Source organism: Sorex araneus, chromosome 1 (assembly GCF_027595985.1).
Source record: "Sorex araneus isolate mSorAra2 chromosome 1, mSorAra2.pri, whole genome shotgun sequence".
In the NCBI taxonomy this organism is placed as follows: domain Eukaryota; kingdom Metazoa; phylum Chordata; class Mammalia; order Eulipotyphla; family Soricidae; genus Sorex; species Sorex araneus.
In genome coordinates this window covers 351,360,184-351,379,360 of record NC_073302.1, presented here as the reverse complement: position 1 = coordinate 351,379,360, position 19,177 = coordinate 351,360,184, and the positions used below count along the sequence as shown (strand labels likewise).

Sequence of the window (19,177 nt, the reverse complement as noted above, 5' to 3'; positions counted from 1 at the left end):
GTCGGCAAAGCTAAGGGGAATGAGAAAGTCCTATTTGGGGACTGACCTTTTGCTCACTTCAGATGAAAACTTTTCATAAAGAGAAGGGTGAGGGGAGCCCCTAAATATACAAGATATCTCACGGCAATCTGAAAGGAATAAGAAGAAAATTCATCATCTTCAAGGAAACAAACTAGGAGAGCTGGCCCCCAAGTCATTTCAAGACGCTCCACTTTCGGGGGGCCCCAGCCCAGAGCCCTGCCAGTGTCTGGGCTCCAAAGGGGGTCTTGCTCTACCCACTGGCCGTCTGAGCAAGGCAGAGAGCTTTCCCTGGCAGGTGCAGGTGGGCACCAAGTTATGATGCAATTCATCACAATTACACACGGATCTGGGTCAGGCTGTTAGAAAAGAAATCCAGCAGCCACATGACTGACCAGTCTACATGAAGGCACATGCACGGGGGGAGGTAATCAAGGGTGCAACAGTCTCATCCTGACCAGGAGATAGAATTCAAATAGGAATGGATACAGAAGGCCATTCTTTAAATAAAAAAAAAGTTTGTATATGTGTACATGTGTATATGTATATGTTTACATGTGTATGTGTGTATGTGTGCATATGTACATGTGCATATGTATGTGTATGTGCACAGACACGGGTATGAACATACATGTATACATAAACACATGTGTATGTGTGTATGTATCTATGTACATGTTCACGTGTGTATGTATATGTATACATGTATTCTTTGAGGTCTCGGCACACAGGGTTCCCTCCCAGGGTGCTCAGAGACTGACCCAGGCCTCCCAAATGGGGGAGAGGGGTAGCAACTCCTCCTCATGCGTTCCTGGGGCTCCCGTGCAGGGCCACCACCCACGGTCTTCAGTTCCCCCAACTATGTCCACATCTGGAGCGCTGCACCCCACCCAGTCTCCGGCCCCCTGCTTCTCCTGGGGGTCTGTCGGCCATCACGTGCCCACGTCAGTCTTGCTACCAGTTCCACTGTTTGAGGGTTGTCACTGTTCTCCAGCACATGAGCCAGGGACCGAGCCCATGGGCCTCTCCCCTGCTAGGGACACAGGGATGACAGGAGGGACCCCCCAGAATGGGACACGCCCAACTCCCTGCTCTGGTCCTGCACACTGGCAGGAAACGACCAGTAGCATGAGGTTGTTTAGGAAGTTTCCCTCAGCTCCAACATTCTGGGACTCCACATTTGCCATTCAAAAGTCTTTGGCACATAGTGCAACCTCTGCCTAGAGACACATAAACAAATGAACCAGATCATAGTGAACATGCCAACGCCAGAATAACAGAGCTCAAGGTGCACATGTGCGCGCGCGTGTGTGTGTGTGTGTGTGTGTGTTCAGATAGCACCATCACCAAAAGAGACCCAGCGGCCTCCAGTTACTCAGCCGCTTCTGTGATCTCGGTGCGGACTGGTGACATGTGTGCGTGCTCCACCCCACACCAGGCCACTCCCGGGCCTTGCGGACTCTGTGGTAGGAAACCAGACTGAGAGCTCACTCAGAGCAACAGCGGGTAGAACCCGGGCAGGCACTTCATTCCTGCCAACCTGGCTGGTGGGTGGCAATGGACAATCCCTTCCTTTAACACCCTTTCCTGACAACAGAACAATCTCACATTGGACTTCTCAAGAAGAAGGAAAATGATGATGAAGAGGAAGATGGTGAGGATGAAGAAGGCGGTGATGATGAAGATGAATCAATGGGGAAGACCATGAGTGCAGCGGTGGGATGGCATCAGCTCCCATTGCCCTGTGCTCACTAGTCACATATCTTTCATCTCCTGACTATCACCAACGTCCCCGGGGAGGTAGGCACAACTGTGACTCCCTCATCCATGTCAGAAAGAAGTAAGGGGACAGAAAGAGGCCTCAAGAGGGCTGAGTGCAGGCTCCACATGTGAGAGGCCTGGGGTCACCCCCCAGCACTGCATGGTCCTTAGCACCACTCAGAGCTACCCCTGAGCATGGAGTAAGGAGTAGCCTCCAAGCACTACTTGGATGTGGGGTCCCAGGAAACAAACCAGTGAGAAGAAGCTCAAGTGGTAAGTGACTTGCCCCAGAGGACCCTGGGCTCCACAGGGCAGAGGGGCCTTGAGCCGCCCGTGCGGGCTGGCACCGAGGTCTGGAGCTGGGAGCGGGGTGCCAGGAGCTGTGCTCGAGCTGGGTCTGCTCACACAGGCAGCTGCGGGGGAGCGTGGGCCTCCGGTGGGGTGAGGGGGGGGGTTGCTGGGTCTGCAAGACCAAGGCCTCCCGGACCGGACAGCCAAGTGATTGTTTGCAGCTTTGCAGGAAGCCGTTTGAAAGGGTCATTGAAAAATGATCTTTCTAAGTCAAGCTGCACCAACATTTTCATTTCCTTCCATGAATGCCACATCTAAAGGCATTTTACGAGTCTGCTTTTCAACACTGGGAAACAAGCTGACTTAGGTGCCGAAAATCAGAAGCATCCCAGCCTGGCCACAGACAGCCTGCAAGGCCGGGGTGGGAAACCATCTAAGGCCCGCCCCTTCCTGCTGGCCCAGGGTGGCTGGAGCCCAAAGCTCATCCACGCCCAGAAAATCCTCGTAGCAACAGGACCTGCCCTGAAGCTGACACCAATCACAGCCTCTGCTCGCGATCCTGGCCATGGCTTTACACGAGAGTTGCGGTGAAAGAAGCTCGACGACCAGCCCCATGCTTCAGAGATGACTTTGGGAGCAATGAGCAGTCACATGCCTGGTGTTAGCGGAAAAGAGAAGCTCAGAGAATGGCCATGGGGGGTGTCACCCCTGCCCCCATCTGTAACATGGAATCAAACCTGGGGGGCCCCGATGGCCGGAGGGGGCCCGGCCTGTGCTCACCCTTTCGTCTTCACGAACACTTGCTGTGAGGGAGAAGATAAATAAACCCTGGAGCTCCCCGCACCCAAGAAGCCGGCACACGAGACAGGCCAGGGAAGAGAGAAGGCTGGCATGAGCAGCCGTGTGCTGAGCCTCAGGCTGGAGAAGCACGAGAGCAGGGCAGGGCGCAGAGGGGCCGGGGAGCCACGGACAGTGGGGAGGGCCTGGTGATGCAGAGGGCCAACCAGGGCTCGATCCCCAGGATCCCAGAGGGTCCCCAAGCACGGCCGGAAGTGACCCCTGAGTGCAGAGCCAGGAGTAAGCCCTGAGCACCTTTGAGTATGGCCCCAAAAAACAAGAAAAGAAAGCAAGTCGAGGCCGGAAACCTTGAGAAGGACCCTGAGGGGGCGGCCTGCAAGCAGCAAGCAGAGCGCACGTCCACACCACCCCCAAGCAGGCACGCAGCTGCTACTTCAGGTGCCATGAAGGCCCCAACGCTGCCTTTATCAGGGCGAGGAGGCTGAGCGCATGCGCTTATTCTCGAAGCTTCAACTGTGCGAATGGCCTGGCCACAGAGAAAGGTTTGTGAACTCGCAGCAGCCCAGAATCCACTGGGAATCAACCCCAGCAACGTGGGGGTCCCAGGTGTCTCCAGAGGAAAGTTTGGGAAGCCCCACCCTAAGGGCCCCCAGCGAGGCGGCTATTGTAGACTTCTATGCCATGAGGGAAGAATAACCAAGGAACCGATTGGCCACAGCAGCAGCAAGCCGACACCAGGCACTTCGCCGCCACAGTTTCCTCCTGAGACACCATCAGCCGTGGCCGTGTGAGGGCCAGTGATAAGCACGGAACTCCCCTTTAGTGGGGTGGCGTCTCGGGCGCTGCTGGGAACGGCTGTTTCCGGAGCCCAGCAGACCTGGCTGGATAGTCGGATGTGAAGTCCCCAGGCTGCACTGTTGCATGGGGAAGCAGGGCCTGGCATTGACCCAGCAGTGTTCAGGGGCCCTGAGTGGGCACTGAGTGGGGGTCTCAGGCTTGGCACAGTCCACTCTGGGTTCAGAACCTGGGTTCAGTCCACCTCAGTCCCCAGGGCCTGTGGGACACAGATGGAGCCAGTGGGTGGGGGAGACCTGAGATCCCTCAACCCCACAGGGCTGAGAGCCAGCCGAGGAAACGCGTGCTCATCTCCTGACTCCTGATCAGGGAGGAATTGGGAAGTCAGGGGCCAGTGGGGACGGAGCGAACTCTGCTGTGCGAACTGGCCAGTCTCGCTGCAGAAAAACAGCATTGCAAGGAGGAAGTCTCGGGGGAGATGCAAAATGTCATTGGCCACCAAGTTCAGGGCAACAGAGGGCCTGGACACTGCCCCAGACGGCCTGGTGCTTGCCTGGCACATGGACACCTCTCTGAGGCCACGCACGAACGAACAGATGAAGGAATGAGCAAAGGGGTGACCCGGGAACAAGGCTCCTGGCCATTTCCAGCGAGGGTGAACTCCGGAAAGCCAGCCGCTGGCTTTGAAGGGAGAGGGGAACAGAAGGAACCGTCTCAGCCTTAGGGAGGGGGGGAGGGAGAAGCATCAGGAGCATTGGCAGTTCCCGGGGTCACCGAGAGCCAGGAACTGCGTTTGGCCCTTCACACCGGCTTTACGTCAGCATTCCCCTGATTGCCTCCCCCACAGTGTGGCTCCTTCTGGCCCTGCTTCTTTCCTGTGCCCCCAGCCTACTGGCGACCCCTCCTGTCATGCCCTGACTCTCCCACCCCCATTTATGTGATTTTCACCTGTGGCTCCTTGGAATACCCCTGGTGGGGGGAGGGCACAAGACTCCTGGGAAATGGTGATGACTTCATCTAGAAATCCCTTCGAATAGATTTGCACTTACTGATCAAGACGCTAAAACGGGGAGGGTGAGTTACCCAAGACCCTCTTAGGCAGGGCAGGCGGGGCCCGTCCACATCCCACGTGACAGCAGCCTCAGCATCCTCCCGGCCAGCGCCCCACGCCTCTCTGCTGGATTCCACACGCTCAGGCCACCCAAACCTGCTTGGCTGTGTGCCCCCTGCACGTCGGACAGTACCATGTCCGCAAGACCCTGGTGATGTTCCTGGCACCCGTGTTTCCGTTACAGGGATGCACCTGGGCATCCTTCACCCCTGAGAAGGATGCCACATCGACCTGCAGAGGCCACCAGGAACTCCCAAAAATACTTTGGGAGGGGTCGCTCTGAGCAAGGTCCAAGGACAGTCGAAAGTCTGTGTCTGTTTCCCCCCTGCCTCCTGTCGTTGTGTTTGTCTTCCCTTTGCTCCATCCACACAAGCAGAGCCATGGAGCTCAGGAAGCTGGCACTTTCCTGCCCCATTGAGATGGAAGGGCCTCCCTGCGTTTGCCAGAGGCGCAGGTTCCAAGAACCTTGACCTCTCTTAAGGACTCACTGCCTCAATCCCTAAGTCCTGGGTGAAGAAACCATCAATGCCACACCCGTACACGCCTGCTGGGCACTGCAGAACTGCTAAGGACAAGGCCATTTTCTCACACGCAAAGTCACTCAGTTATTTCAGGCAAAGTCAGTACTGATGGGATGCTTCCTCTACTATCCACACTCAGGACCAGCCTTCGCCTGACGCCCGCTGGGCTGGACTTAGGGACTCTGAGTGGCTGGACATGGATGAAGAATTAATAAAAGCAATTAGGAATTCATAGTTGCCGAGTGCTTTGGCATTTAGAGAGCCTTCTGCTCCCCTATCTGAGTGGGTTCTCAAGCTGTCCCTCGCAGTCAGTGTGACCCCAAGAGGGGAAGCGAGGAGGGACGGTGCTCAGAGACACTGCTCAGGCCCTCCTCCCCCTCACCTTACCCGCTGGGGTTCTATTTTATTTAGTTTTGGTGGTGGAGGAAGCAGCTGGTGCCTAGCCTGGCGTGTGTCTCCCAGAGGCTTCTGGCCAGCAGGGCACGTGGATGCAGGGCTCCGTGGAGCGGCCTCCAGGTGTCCCTGGCCTGCGTGGTGTGGTACTGAGTTGGCCTCATGCAAGGCACACATGTTCACCCCATCCTGCCTCCTGTGCTCTCTTTTAAATAATTTATTTGTCTAAGTGCCGAGATCTTAGTAGACTCTTCCAAACACTAAACCCTACGACTGAAGCACTCTCCTTCGGCGTTTGCCTCTTGAGCTGCCTTCTGAAGCGGGTGTTGACGGCCGCCCAGGGGGGGCATGCTGGTGCGGGGGGAGGGGAGCTTCTGGGCAGCAGCTGTGCCACACGGCACCGACACGGCTGCAGTGGGTCGGCTCTGGCGGGCACAGCGGGATAGGCCCTCTTGGGGCCCAGTGGCACACTGATCTGTTCTATTTTATTTAATTTTGGTGAGAGACTCTTCTGTCCTTAGAAGGAGCTTATAATTGCCAGGGTCAGGGGGAAAGGCCAGAGCCTTGCTGTGGATGGGGCTGACCCCCTTTGATCCCTGCACTGCCGGTGTAGTTGGGAGCACTCGAGCACCACAGCCCTGGGCCCTGGGTGGAACAAGCACGTCCAGCTGGTCAGGGGTCAGCAGGAGGGTCTCCTGAACCCCACCTGGGAGGCCCTCTCCCCATGGGGGCGCAAGCTCATGGGCCTGTTTATTTCAACAGAGGAAGCGCTGGCCCCAGAGACCCACGCAGGCCTCAGGTCCTCAGTTCCCACCCACCAGTTTCCCCTCCAGTCACCTGACCCTACTGAACCCAGCTCTACCGTCCAGTTGCCCCTCATCCACACTCGGTGCAGAGAAGGAGCGAGGGGACCAACGCCACCAGCACAGCGCAGGCCACGGTGGGTAGGGGGCGGGGGGGAGGGGGGCTGTCTTGTTTTGTTTTGGTACTGAAGCCACGCCCACAGTGCTCAGGCCTTGCTCCTGGCTCTATGTTCAAGGGTCGCTCTGCTAGGCTCAGGGACCACATGGGGTGCCAGGGATGGAACCTGGGTCTGCCCCCGTGAAGGCAAGTGCCTTTCTCGGGGTCCTCTCTCAGGCTAGTGTTTTGAGGCGCAGAGAGAACAGCGTACAGCAGGGGTCGCTGGTGCCTTCCAACTACCCTGAGAAAGCAAGGCAGAAGGGACTTGGTGGGTGCTGACCCACTGGCCAGCACAGGAGCTGTGACTGGAACCGCCACCACTCAGAATACACAAGCACAAACCCACAGGGCATGGAGTGCTGTTTGGGGCAACAGGAAATGGAATTTTTCCTGTGTGGCACTTTGTGCTCTTTGCAAATGTGGGGTAGGGAAAGCAAAATGTTTACCTTTTCCAGGGCCTCTCGGTCAAGTAGTTCTTGCACAGCTAGAAGCTTGATGCTGAAAGAAAAAGAAAATTAAACCACACTTGAAAACCACTCGCTTCAGGTCACCAGAACAAGAACAAGAAGTCTGAAATTTGAGCCTGTATCTGTCACCTCCCTTCTCTGGGCTCAGATGGAAATGAGCCTTTCAGAATGATAAAGACTATCCCTAAGTCACACCCCTGATTTCACACAGGCTTGGACAATTCTGCTTCTGGGCGGGTCCCCTCAAGAGTCTGAAACCAGAGAGATCCATGTCACAGCAACACGATTCACAAGAGTCAGGAATTTCCACAACAGATGAACAAATGAATGCAAGACACAGATACGATGGAATACTGCTCACGCGTAAAAGAAGGCAGTTCTGACCCATGCTGTCAGATGGCAGAGTCACAGGGCCAGAGAGACAGTACAGTGGGACACTTGCCTTGCACACGGCTGACCAGGGTTCCATCTCTGGCATGGTCCAGCAATGGTCCCTGAGCACCGAGCCAGGAATAAACCTTGAGCACTGCTGGGTGTGGTCCCCAAACCCAAATGAATCTTTGTATGACACTAAGTGAAGAAAGCCAGACCATGCTGTGGGGATTGTCTGACCCCATGTCCATGTGGCCCCTGGCGTGGTCACAGTGAAGTAGATGAAAGCAGAGGTGGCTCCCCAGAGGTGGAGGCAGGGCTACTCTGACCAGGAAGAGTGCGGGCATGGAGAGAGCCGAACGCTGTCCACCATGTGGCTGTTCTTGGTATCCTGACCTGTGCGGTGACGTTTGCTGCCAGGGTCAGCGTGCCACGCACACATGCCCCAAGCGACTGGCAGCAGCTGCATGGAAATACACAAATAACCAGAGGGAAAGAAGGGTTCTTCCCTGGCCGTCGCTGCTCTGCTGCCCCCACCTGGGATGCTGGCATGAAGACCCAGGAGCTCACAGGGGTGCGGGCTGGGCAGACACGTCCGCCCTGTGTCGGGAGCACTACGGAGGGCCGGCCCCAGGCCCACAGAGGAAGTGGGAAAGCGGCGGGAGAAGGAAAGGTGGGCCCAGCACGCCCCCTCTGGCTTCAGAAGATCCAGACCCTGAGCGATAGTAGAGCAAGGAGGGCGCTTGCTGACCCCTTGCTGGCCTGGCGGACAGCTGACCCCCAGTTCAACCCCAGGCATTCCGTGTGGTCCCCAAGCACCACGAGGAGTGACTCCTGAGTGCAGAGCTGGGACAAGCCCCAAGCATCCCGGGGGTGGGCCCCACACTCTCAGGAAGAGCAAGACCCAGGCTGGAGGCAGCGGCGCGGGGCAGAGCTGAGAGCAGGCGAGGGGCTGCCGGTGCTCTGGAAGCGTCTGAGATACAGTCGTGGGCTACTGAGGCTGGACTGGGCAGCGGGCGGGGGGTGGGGCAGGCCACCACAGCACATGCTTCCTTCTGTGCCAGGATGGGCTTCCCCTTACCGTGCCTGCCACCCTCTGCACAGTGAAGCCAGCACCGTCCAGCCCAAGGCGAGAGCTCTCACTGAGCACACCTCCAGGGATCAGTATTTCCGGTATTTGCATTTGGTTCTGGGCCACGCCCGGTGATGCTCAGGGCTTCCCCTGGTTCTTTGCTCATGGGTCACGCATGTCAAGGCTCAGGGGTCCATTCTGGGTGTCTGGGATCGAGCCGTGATTGGCCAAGTGCCAGGCAAGCCCCTTCCCTCCAAACTATCTCTCCAGCCTCTCACTCAGCATTTTAAAGGCTTAGAGACTCTGCCAATGCTGCCTTTTGGTGTCCAGAGAAGCTAACGGACAGGAACTGACCCCTCCGCCTGACCACGGGGACATGAGCTGACCCCTCTGCCGGACCACGGGGGCACGAGCTGACCCCTCTGCCCGACCACGGGGACACGAGCTGACCCCTCTGCCGGACCACGGGGGCACGAGCTGACCCCTCTGCCCGACCACGGGGACACGAGCTGACCCCTCTGCCCGACCACGGGGGCACGAGCTGACCCCTCTGCCCGACCACGGGGACACGAGCTGACCCCTCTGCCCGACCACGGGGGCACGAGCTGACCCCTCCGCCGGACCACGGGGACTTCCTCTAGTCTCTTGGCTATGCCTGCTTTCATGGCTGTTCTGGGGCAGAAGGTTCTTGTCAGATCCCCGCCCCAGGGACCCCGCCTGCTGGCACGCCCTCCCGCCTCCGTCTACGTGTGGCTCCTCTGAGCAGCGTGCCTGGCTCCCACACTCTGTTTTCACCAGCACGTTTGCTGGTACCTTAATTTTGGGGTCGAGGTGCTTCCACACGTCTCAAAAGGCATTGCAAGGGGCCGGGCTAGGGGGCCTCTCCCCACTACCTGCAGTCTCTGAGGGACACGTGGAAGACACTCAAGGAAGCCGTGGAGCCTCTGCAGGCCTGCACACCACCCCTAAGGCGCCCAGCGAGGGACCATCACAGTTGGCTGTGCCCATCTGTGGACAGGCCTGCAGTAGCCCGTGGTTCTAGGAATTACCTGGCCTACCACCTCCTTTTCAGGAAAGAAACAAAAAAAACCAACCCACGTGCTGCCTCGGCCCCTGCAGTCACAGGCTCTCACTGGCTCCGGCTCCTGGCTCGGCACCCTCAGGGTGGAGATCACCACCTTTCCCGGGATGTGTCTGCAGAGCGGACAGGGTCACCAGCCACCCCTCAGCACATTCTGATCTCCAGCACAGGAATCCAGACTCCAACCGCGGAGATGCTAAGTTGGGAGTTTCCAATTGCAGCTCAGGTTTCAGAAACTTGAACTGCTTCTGAAATAACCATTGGAAAATATTTAGACAGGAGGAACTTTTTAATAGTATCTCATTCCTTCCCTCACCACCGTCATAAAGTCCGACTTCAGCTCATGGATCACGGAGCAGGCTAGAGAAGAGGCCCAACACTGCTAACACCGTGCCCTGGGCTCCTCTCCCTGTTGGCAAATACTCTACATCTAACTATGATAAAACGACTGAGAGTTGCAGGTTCTGAATGAACACGGAATCTTGTCGACCTTGGGGACTGAGGAAGGTCCGAGGCTGGTGGGACGTAGTTGTTCTCACAACTGCACGGTGCTCAGGAGAGTTCAGAGCCAGGGCGATCAGGCTGCCGCCCAGCCCCACCCCCAGGAAGCTTCCTGACCCGGCACCCACACCTCGTCTGCCAGAGTGCTCTGTGCTGGCACGCCTTTCCACGTCCTTCACCCTCACGTTTCATTTAGAAACATTCGGTTTGTGAGGAATCACTCTATTTTGTCAGTCTCCTGAAAAAGAATGAGCACCAACTTAACAATGTCTCCTAGTTGATTAAGGTCAGCATTTGTTTTACTAGCACCACCTTTAATTGAATTTGTCTAAGTGATTTATTGTATCCTCTAAGCAAATGTTTGTTTTGCTTCAAATTTTGTTGGAAGTTTCAAGTTTGGGTGTCCACAATTACTTGAACTTCATTGCCAGGGTGTGTGTGTGCCGTATATGCTGTGTTACTGTATGTGCTACGTGTATTGTGTGTGCTGCGTGTGATGTCTGTACCGTGTATGCATGTACCATGTATTGTGTGTTCTATGTACCGTGTGCTGTGTGTGCTGTATGCGCTGTGTGTGTTGTGTGTGTTATGTGCTGTGTGTGCTATGTGTGTGTGCTGTGAGTGCTGTGTGCTGTGTGTGCTGTGGGTGCTGTGTGCTGTGGGTGCTGTGTGCTGTGTGCTGTGTGTGCTGTGTGTGCTGTGTGCTGTGGGTGCTGTGTGCTGTGTGCTGTGTGTGCTGTGTGCTGTGTGTGCTGTATGCGCTGTGTGTGTTGTGTGTGTGTGTTGTGTGTGCTGTGGGTGCTGTGTGCTGTGGGTGCTGTGTGCTGTGTGCTGTGTGTGCTGTGTGCTGTGTGTGCTGTGTGCTGTGGGTGCTGTCGTGCAGGGGTCCCTGTGCCCCATGGCTCTGGGCATGGAGGGTGCCTGCAGGGCTGCTGGGTCCCTTTGGACGAGGACCAGCCCTTTGTGGGGTATCCCTGATTGCTCCCCACCGCGGCTCATCAGCTCTCCGTAGTCACTGAGACTTTCATGTCATGATTTGGAACTTTTGGCAATTCCAGCATCTGTGGGCAGAGAAATTACCTGCACGTTTCCTGATTTAAAAAACAATCGATTCTACTCTCTTTGGTTAATTTTCTGAGTTCTGCTCCTTTAGTACAGCATTTGATTTTTGATCTCCCTGCGGGTCCCTTCAATATTTTAAATTGGTGTACAGGAAAGGCTCTGACTTGGTTTTCTGAGGTCCAAGCTGTAAGCAAGCTTAGTAGTGAGTCGTACGCACTTACTACCTCCTGCGAAATGAATGTGCCCATAAACGAACTGATATCAACAAGATTCAAGCTGCTACTTTTCTGCTTCCTCCTAAACAAACACACCAATCTTCTAAATAAATACCCCAGTCATGTATTTTCCACCCCGTTATTTAACTCAGGTCACAGGGGGCTGATGCTAATTCCAGCATCTTAGGGTATGAGACAAGAAGCAATCCTGGACCTGATCTTGGGCGGGGGTCTTTCCACTCCAGAGAGTGCTCACCCCTCACATCCTGAGACCCTGACACTTGTATCTCCAGAATGTGGGATGAACCAAAAGCCAGCTGAGAAGACCCTTCAGAGGTGAAGAATGCGCCATCCTTACAGTGGCGCCCTGGGATGGTTTACTTATTATTATTATTATAATCTGAGAGGTATTTATATGGAGATAAGCCCAAAATGAACAAGAGGCATGCATAACAAAAATGTGTGGAAAACACTATTAGGACTCAGCTGGATTTGTTCCTCTCTCTACCACACTTTATTTAAACATTGTGGTTTACATAGTTGTTCGTGATGATTTATCACAGGCATTCAATATTCCTACCCAATGCACCACCACTGTCACCTTCCCTTCATCATCATCTCCATTTTCCCAACCACTCTTCAAGCCTATCCCTCTAGCAGGCTCTCAATAATTTATTTTACATTGTTTGTTACTACTTAATAGTTAATGGAATGATCAAAAAATATTGCCGTAGAAGAAAATTTGTGAAAATTGTTGTATCTCACGTGGGGACATTTAGTCCTTGTCTGAGGGTTTACTGAGCTATTGTTGCAAGTTAAGCTTCTGTGTTAACGCTTTTGTTAGCCAAGATTGGTTGGCTTCTACATGAATGTTCCACACAACCCGGTGTGCTCCTATTGGGATGTGAATGCTGTGGAGTTTGGCGATATCTCTCCAGAAAATCCAGAACATTTGACTGGGTAGGCTGGATGGAGGCACGGAGGCAGCGTTGGGGTGTGAGTGATGCTCCGAGGGCTCCGGCAGGGCGGGTGCTGGCCCATGCCCCTCCTGAGACTGCCCTAGAGGTTCAGCTGGGCTAGGATAGCAGAGAACTTTTTGCAGCTAGTTGATCTCTTTCGAGATTTATTTACGAGTCTCTGGAACAAGGCCAGTAGTGCAGCTTGCACTGGGTTTGCATCTTGCTTATGGTTTGTATCTTGCAGTTTTCATTTTTCTTACTCCTAACTTAGAGACATTTTACCCTCATTGACCGTCAGGAATTTAAACTCTGACGGTACAGCTTGCAAGATATTAAGTTGCTTATGCAAAGTTCATGCAAGACAAGGATCACGCCCAATCTGTGATTTAAAAGTACTTACCACTTTATATTTATTCAACAAATATTTATTGAGCATTTACTATGTGCCCAGAACCAGGGAGAGGAAGGGACCAAACAAAACCTTTCCTTTGATGCAGCTAAGCACGGGAGGGAGCAGAGGTCAGACAGTATATTTCTGAGAGGAGCTGGAGTATTTGCTGACACCCCTGGTGTGACAACCCCCTATGCCTCCTTCAGAGACAGAAAGATCGGGGCTCTGGTACTCATGACCCATTTGGTCCAAGTCGAGCACCCTACTGGGAGTAGGTGTCTAGGCCAGCTCAGTCAGATGATGTGATGTGGTGGATACAGAACATGCAATTTTCTACTATATAGGCTATAAATTAGATATACAGTCAGTGATAGGCACACAATAATTAGCATAAATGTTTTTAGAGGTAATGAGTGTATACAAATCAAAACAGGGGAAAAGAGTGACCAGGAGTGGTGGTGGTGATGTGTGTATGTGTGTGTGTGTGTTTGTGTGTACACAGGAGTGGCGGGTGTGACACAGGAAAGTCAGGGAGGTCTTATCTCAAAAGTCATCAAATATTGGGTTTTCTCACCTATAAAATCAGGATTATGGTTCTAGTTAAAAAGGTTATTGTGAAAATCCCATGAAATGGCACTTCCTGTAAGATACTGCTTTCTAGGCTATACTAGTGTGCCAGTAAGAAAGAGTCACTGGGCTTTATTTAAATTGATATGTATATACCTTGCTGCATAATTTTTTTCTTAGAAACAGACAAGAATATAAAGTTTGGGGGGCACAGAGATAGTAGAGCAGGTAGGGTACTTGCCACCATAGGGGCCACCGAACCCCACCAGAGAGATCCCTGAGTGCAGAACTAGGAGAAAGTACTCAGCACCACTGAGTGTGGCTTCCAAACAAAAATAAAACAACAAAAAAAATTTAAAAAAGAATACAGAGCTTTCATTTCTAAATATTTTGTCTTATTCCTAAAAACCAAATTTGTCTTTCAGCCACTTAAGTAGGATCTAAATGACTAATCAGAGGATTTAAAATGCTTCTGTAACAGTAGAGTAACTGAATTCAGATTTTCTGATGTCAGTTCTATTAATAGTGAAGTTGGGACTTAACAACACCCCAATCAAATAATGAATAATTTGATTATATTCTTCAACAGTTCCAGTTCAATTCAAGCTACACTCCCTCAAGTCACTACACAGACTATTATAACATTTCTGGTGTTGAACAGCCAGCACTATTCTGTTCTTCCTCATCCTTTAAAACTGAAAACAAAATTTACTAGAATAAGTACAAGATATACTACATAACTGGTTCTTAGATAAGTTCAAAGCTGTAACATTTACTCAAAATTCAAGTCCCATTACCAAAATATGAGGATGAAAATCCTCATAGATGAGGTTGTAGATATTGAAATTTAGGTATCAGGCTATTTTAAATGAGTGAGGCCCTTTCCTCAAATTGAGAAAAAGTATCGCCTACTTTTCCGATTTCTATAAGAATTTAGATATTGAGGTAGGTTCATTATTACAGCAGGTGCACAGGAGGTGAGAACGCCTTTTCTTGACCTGTGCAGACATCCTGATCTTCTCTGCTCAGCATCATCAGATTATCAGTTCTTGAACCCAGGACACCATGCGGTCATAGCGGTCATATTCTATAGCAAGAGTAAAGCCACCACTCAAATTTGGGCCCAGAGGCTGGAGACAAAGTGCAGAGGATAAGGTAATCTGCCTTGCATGGGCTGATCCCATCTCAGATGGTCCCCCAAGCCCCTCCAGGAGTGATCCCTGAGCACAAAAAATAAAACAAAATAAAAGGGTATCAAATCGGGGTTGAAGCTTCATTCTTAATTTCACCCCAAACCTACTTCCTGCCATCCCATTGGACAGGGGAGAGATAAAGGCTCAGTTCCATGACATTCTTGTGGCCATTTCTGTGGCCATAATCAGGCCCCGCCGTCCCCACTTGGGGTTCTCTGACAGGTAGTGTTCACCTGACCCAGGGGAGCTGGAGACTTCTTACCACCTCAGCTCCTCCTTCAATTGTTTTCAGGAAGTCTCCACCTCGAAGGAGCACTCTGCCCAGCACCAGCAGGAACTGGGTGATCAGCCCCTGCCTGGAGAAAGGTGGTTCCCACTTCTGGGAATATATCCCGAGGATGCAAAAGAGCACAGTAAAAATGACATCTGTACCTATATATTCATGCAGCACTGTTCACAATAGCCAAAATATGGAAACAACCCGAGTGCCCTAAAACAGACAACTGGTTAAAGAAACTTTGGTACATCTACACAATGGAATACTATGCAGCTGTTAGGAGAGATGAAGTCAAGAAATTTGCTTATAAGTGGATAAACATGGAGAGTATCATGCTAAGTGAAATGAGTCAGAAGGAGAGAGACAGACATAGAGGGACTGCACTCATTTGTGGAGTATAGAAGAACATCACATGAGACTGACACCCAAGGGCAGTAGATACAAGGGCCAGGAGGATTGTCCCATAGCTGGAAGACTGCTTCATGAGCGGAGGGAAGAAGTCAGATGGAATAGAGAAGGGATCACTAAGAAAATGATGACTGGTGGGACCAGTTGGGATGGGAGATGCATGCTGAAAGTAGATAATGGACCAAACATGTTGACTTCTCAGTGTCTATGTTGCAAGCCATAATGCCCAAAAGTAGAGAGAGAGTCTTGGGAATATTGTCTGCCATGGAGGCAGGGGGAGGGTGGGAAAGGGGGGATATACCCGGGATATTGGTGGTGGGGAATGTGCACTGATGGAGGGATGGGTGTTTGTAACCCAAACATGAGAGCTTGTAACTATCTTTCGGTGATTCAATAAAATCAACATTTAAAAAAAAATTTTAAAAACCATATAAAAAAAAAAAAGGAAAGGTGGTTCCTCGGCTCCCCCACTGGAGGGGTCTGCATAACCTCCGGACACCATGACCTTCTCGCCTCTCCGTTCACAACACCTCCTGCCTGCTCACACTTGATTTTTCATGACTGCATAGATTTTCTTTCATACAGGGGCCGCCCCAGTGGGGCCCAGGGGCTTGGGGCTGTGCCCACTGCCACTTGGCCCAGTGATTCCATGCTCAGAGGGACCTGATGCTGGGTGTCCTGGGGGCCCTGGGGCACCCCTGAAGAGGCGGATGGGGCAGGCCTCTGAGCTTTTTTAGTTGCTACCAATTGATGCTTAGGGTTCATTGGGGTGAGAGGTACTTCTGATACATACTTCCTCCTGGACACACCCACGAGCTTAGGTTTTGTCATCCAGTTGCTATTTTGATCCTCCCGCTTTTATTCATGACATTTTTCAAACCTTAAAGGGAGTCGAGAGAACTGTACAATTATTAGCACTACATTTGATTTGCTTTACCCTACATCTGCCCTCTAGCCAGTCACTATTTCACTTTGTTTTAGTGGGGACAGGGTGGTGGGCAAACATCTCAAAGTCAGTTGTAGCTTCCTGATTTCACTTGTACTTAACACAAAGGCCTGACTCTGAGTGTCTCTGAGCTGTCCTTCATGCTCCCACCCATCCCCAGACTCTGCTGAGAACCCCTCTCTACTCCGATGCAATCACCTCTAGTATTTCCACCCCTGATGATTCTGTTCCAAGTCCATCACTGAATGCATACGGCACAACTTCACACGATCTCCCGTTGGGGGATGTTTCATCACCATACTTGGTGTAAATAATTCCTCTGGGTACAACTCAAAAATTCATTGCCAGCACCTGAGGAACTTAGTTCCCTATTTTCTTTTCCTGGGAAAGCGTGAGAGAGCACTTCAGTGAATGCACTGGAGGAAAACAATGTCCGTTTTCTGAAGAGACTGGAAACCAGACGTTCACCTCATACAATACAGGGTCTGTGACGGGTCCAGCTGGAATCTCCAGCCAAAATTCTTCATCTGGCTTTCAATGCTGACCTTTTACCTCTCAGCTCGGCTTCACTTCCTTTTAGGCCAGATGACATTCACCTCTGGGTTTTGTCAGATGCAGTGGCCTCGTTAATCAGCAAAAAGCAAACTTTCTTCCCTCCTGGTAAGGCAAACCAGCCAGAGAGACGCTCTGGCAGGGCAGTTGTTTAAAGCAGCCATTATCACCAGAGCACATTTCACAGGGATCTTTTTACTTCCCTGAAGAGGTGATTTTGAAGCACAGGTTTTGCAGAAAGTTTAGAAAATATACACTAAATAGAGAAATAAAATAAACATTAACCATAATCCTACTCCCTAGGAATCATTAGCAATATTTTTTATTCTTCAAGACTTTTAAATTGAAAGTCAATGTTTTATAAAATTAGGATCATATTGTACATCTATCTAGTATTTTACATTACCATCATTATAGATTGTTTTCAGATTGTTAATTGATGATTCCAAGCCACTGAGATAATTTGACATAATTTCAGTGAAGATATATATGCATATCTACACACTATAATAATAATCCTCATTGAGGCTATTAGTTTCTTTACTAATCTGAATATCACTATGAAAAACTGAACCATCTCCCAAGTAACTTCATTAATATTTTAAATAACTTTTGCAAAACTGCTTTGCAGATTTGGATTTCCTTTTCTCTGTTTGCTTTTGGGCCACAGCTAGAGATGCTCAGGGCTTGCTCCTGGCTCTGTGCTCAGGGGTCACTCCTGATCGGTTCAGGGGACCATACATGGTACCAGAACCCTGATCTGCTGTGTGCAAGACAAGTGCCTGAACCACTGTACCATCTCTCCAGCCCCCAACTTGCCTTTCTGCCAGCTGTTGTACATCTCCTGCTTAGCACTAGTGAAATTTCCAAATATCCCTAACCCCAAACGCGGCAAAGACACTGCTCTGCCGCTTCACTGGAGGTAGAGAAACTATTTGATTGAAACTATTTGTTTTCAATTTTGCTTTCATCAGTGCACTGAGCAAGCCGGTGTCCTGAAAGCGTTCGAGGAACCCTGTGTGGCACTGGGGGCGCAGCTGCAAGAGGAGCGCCCTACTTACTGCTCCCTCTCCAGCCCTCGAGTCAAATATTCCTGAAAACAACCATTCTCTGCGTGTTATCCCCAAAGTATGCCATGAGGGCTCATCTCCTGGAAGAAGAACAGCTGGTCCTTTCTCCGGAGAAGGAGACGGGGGTTCAGGGAGCACTGGTCACTGGCTCGGATTAACGGGCAAACTTGGCCCAGAGGGCTCTTCCTGTGTCCTCATAGCAGCGGAGGAAGATTCACCTGAGAGGGGCCCAAAAGGCAAAAGAACCGAATCCCACCGAACACAGGGGACGCCCCATTCCACAGGAGGGAAGGACTCACCTCACTGGTCTCCTCCTAGAAACAGTCCCGATGCCCAGGGCAAGCTCAGGAGGAGCGAGCGCCCCGCAGGGCAAGCGGGCCCAGCTCTCCTAGGTGGAGATGCCACCCCAGCACATGTTCAGGCCACCACTTGGCACGGAGGCAAACTTGATGCCCGGTTTGCTCCTGAAGAGTCTCTCCCAACTTCTTCTGACTCCCCAGCCCAGCAGCCCTACTCGCTGGGCCTGGGAACTGCAGCCCCTTCATCTCCCTCCGCCTGTGGCCGCTCTCCAGCTGCTCTCTGTTTCCCCCTGGACTCCAGCCTCGACTGGCAGGCACGGCTGCCTGTTCTCTGCTCCACTCTGGGGAAGTCAGCACCTTTCCCAAGTCCTCCTCAGCCCAGCCTTCTCCTGGCTCTAGATTGCAATGGCCTGTCCTTTACTGCCCTCCCAAGAAACGCAGGAAACTCTTGCGAAGCACCAGGTGGGATGACAGTGACTCACAGCCAGCCGCCCACAGACAGGGCAGACCCCACCTTGTCTCAGCAGGGTCTCACAAGTGGGTGGTGCCATGTGCACCAGTATTCAAACAGCAGGGCTGGGACTGCACAGGATGGAGGCACGGAGGGGGCTGGTCCAGTCTGAGGCGAGCAGAGAAAGCATTAGAAGGTACCACTCACAAGCAAGGGTCCGGAACAGAACCGACTGGCACTTCTTTGCTTGAGCCGTAAGTACTGGCAATAGAGGGTCCGATCTGTTTCTGTCTCACGATGATCACTCAGTTTCCCCCTGGACTCCAGCCTCGACTGGCAGGCCTGATTCAAGTCACCAGCCCCACCTCTGCCCAGATCAGAATTTCTAAGGGGCTGGTTTCTAGCTAGAATGCTTCACAGGAATCTGACAGGCAACATGTGAAATGAGACCTCTCCACACACTTGTTCTCACCCCTCCATCCATCTTGAACACCATCCAACCAAGTGTGAGATTATTCTTTTCTGTTGGGGAGAGCGGGTTTGGGCCACACCCAGCAGTGCTCAGGGCTTACGCCTGGCTTAGGGGTCACTCCTGGCGGGGCTGGAGACATATGGGATGCGAGGAATCAAATCAGGGTATGCCACA

At 52.1% G+C, this 19,177-nt stretch overlaps 1 protein-coding gene across 2 annotated transcripts in view; it reads right to left on the bottom strand.

Annotated features, from left to right (window-relative positions):
* EEPD1 (endonuclease/exonuclease/phosphatase family domain containing 1) overlaps positions 1 to 19,177 on the bottom strand; it is an 86,687-nt gene that overhangs the window by 19,712 nt on the left and 47,798 nt on the right. For both annotated transcript variants that reach the window (XM_004606956.2, XM_055123602.1), the window contains exon 3: positions 7,095 to 7,146. In XM_004606956.2, the coding sequence (XP_004607013.1) occupies positions 7,095 to 7,146 (52 nt within the window). The remainder of the gene's footprint in view (positions 1 to 7,094; positions 7,147 to 19,177) is intronic.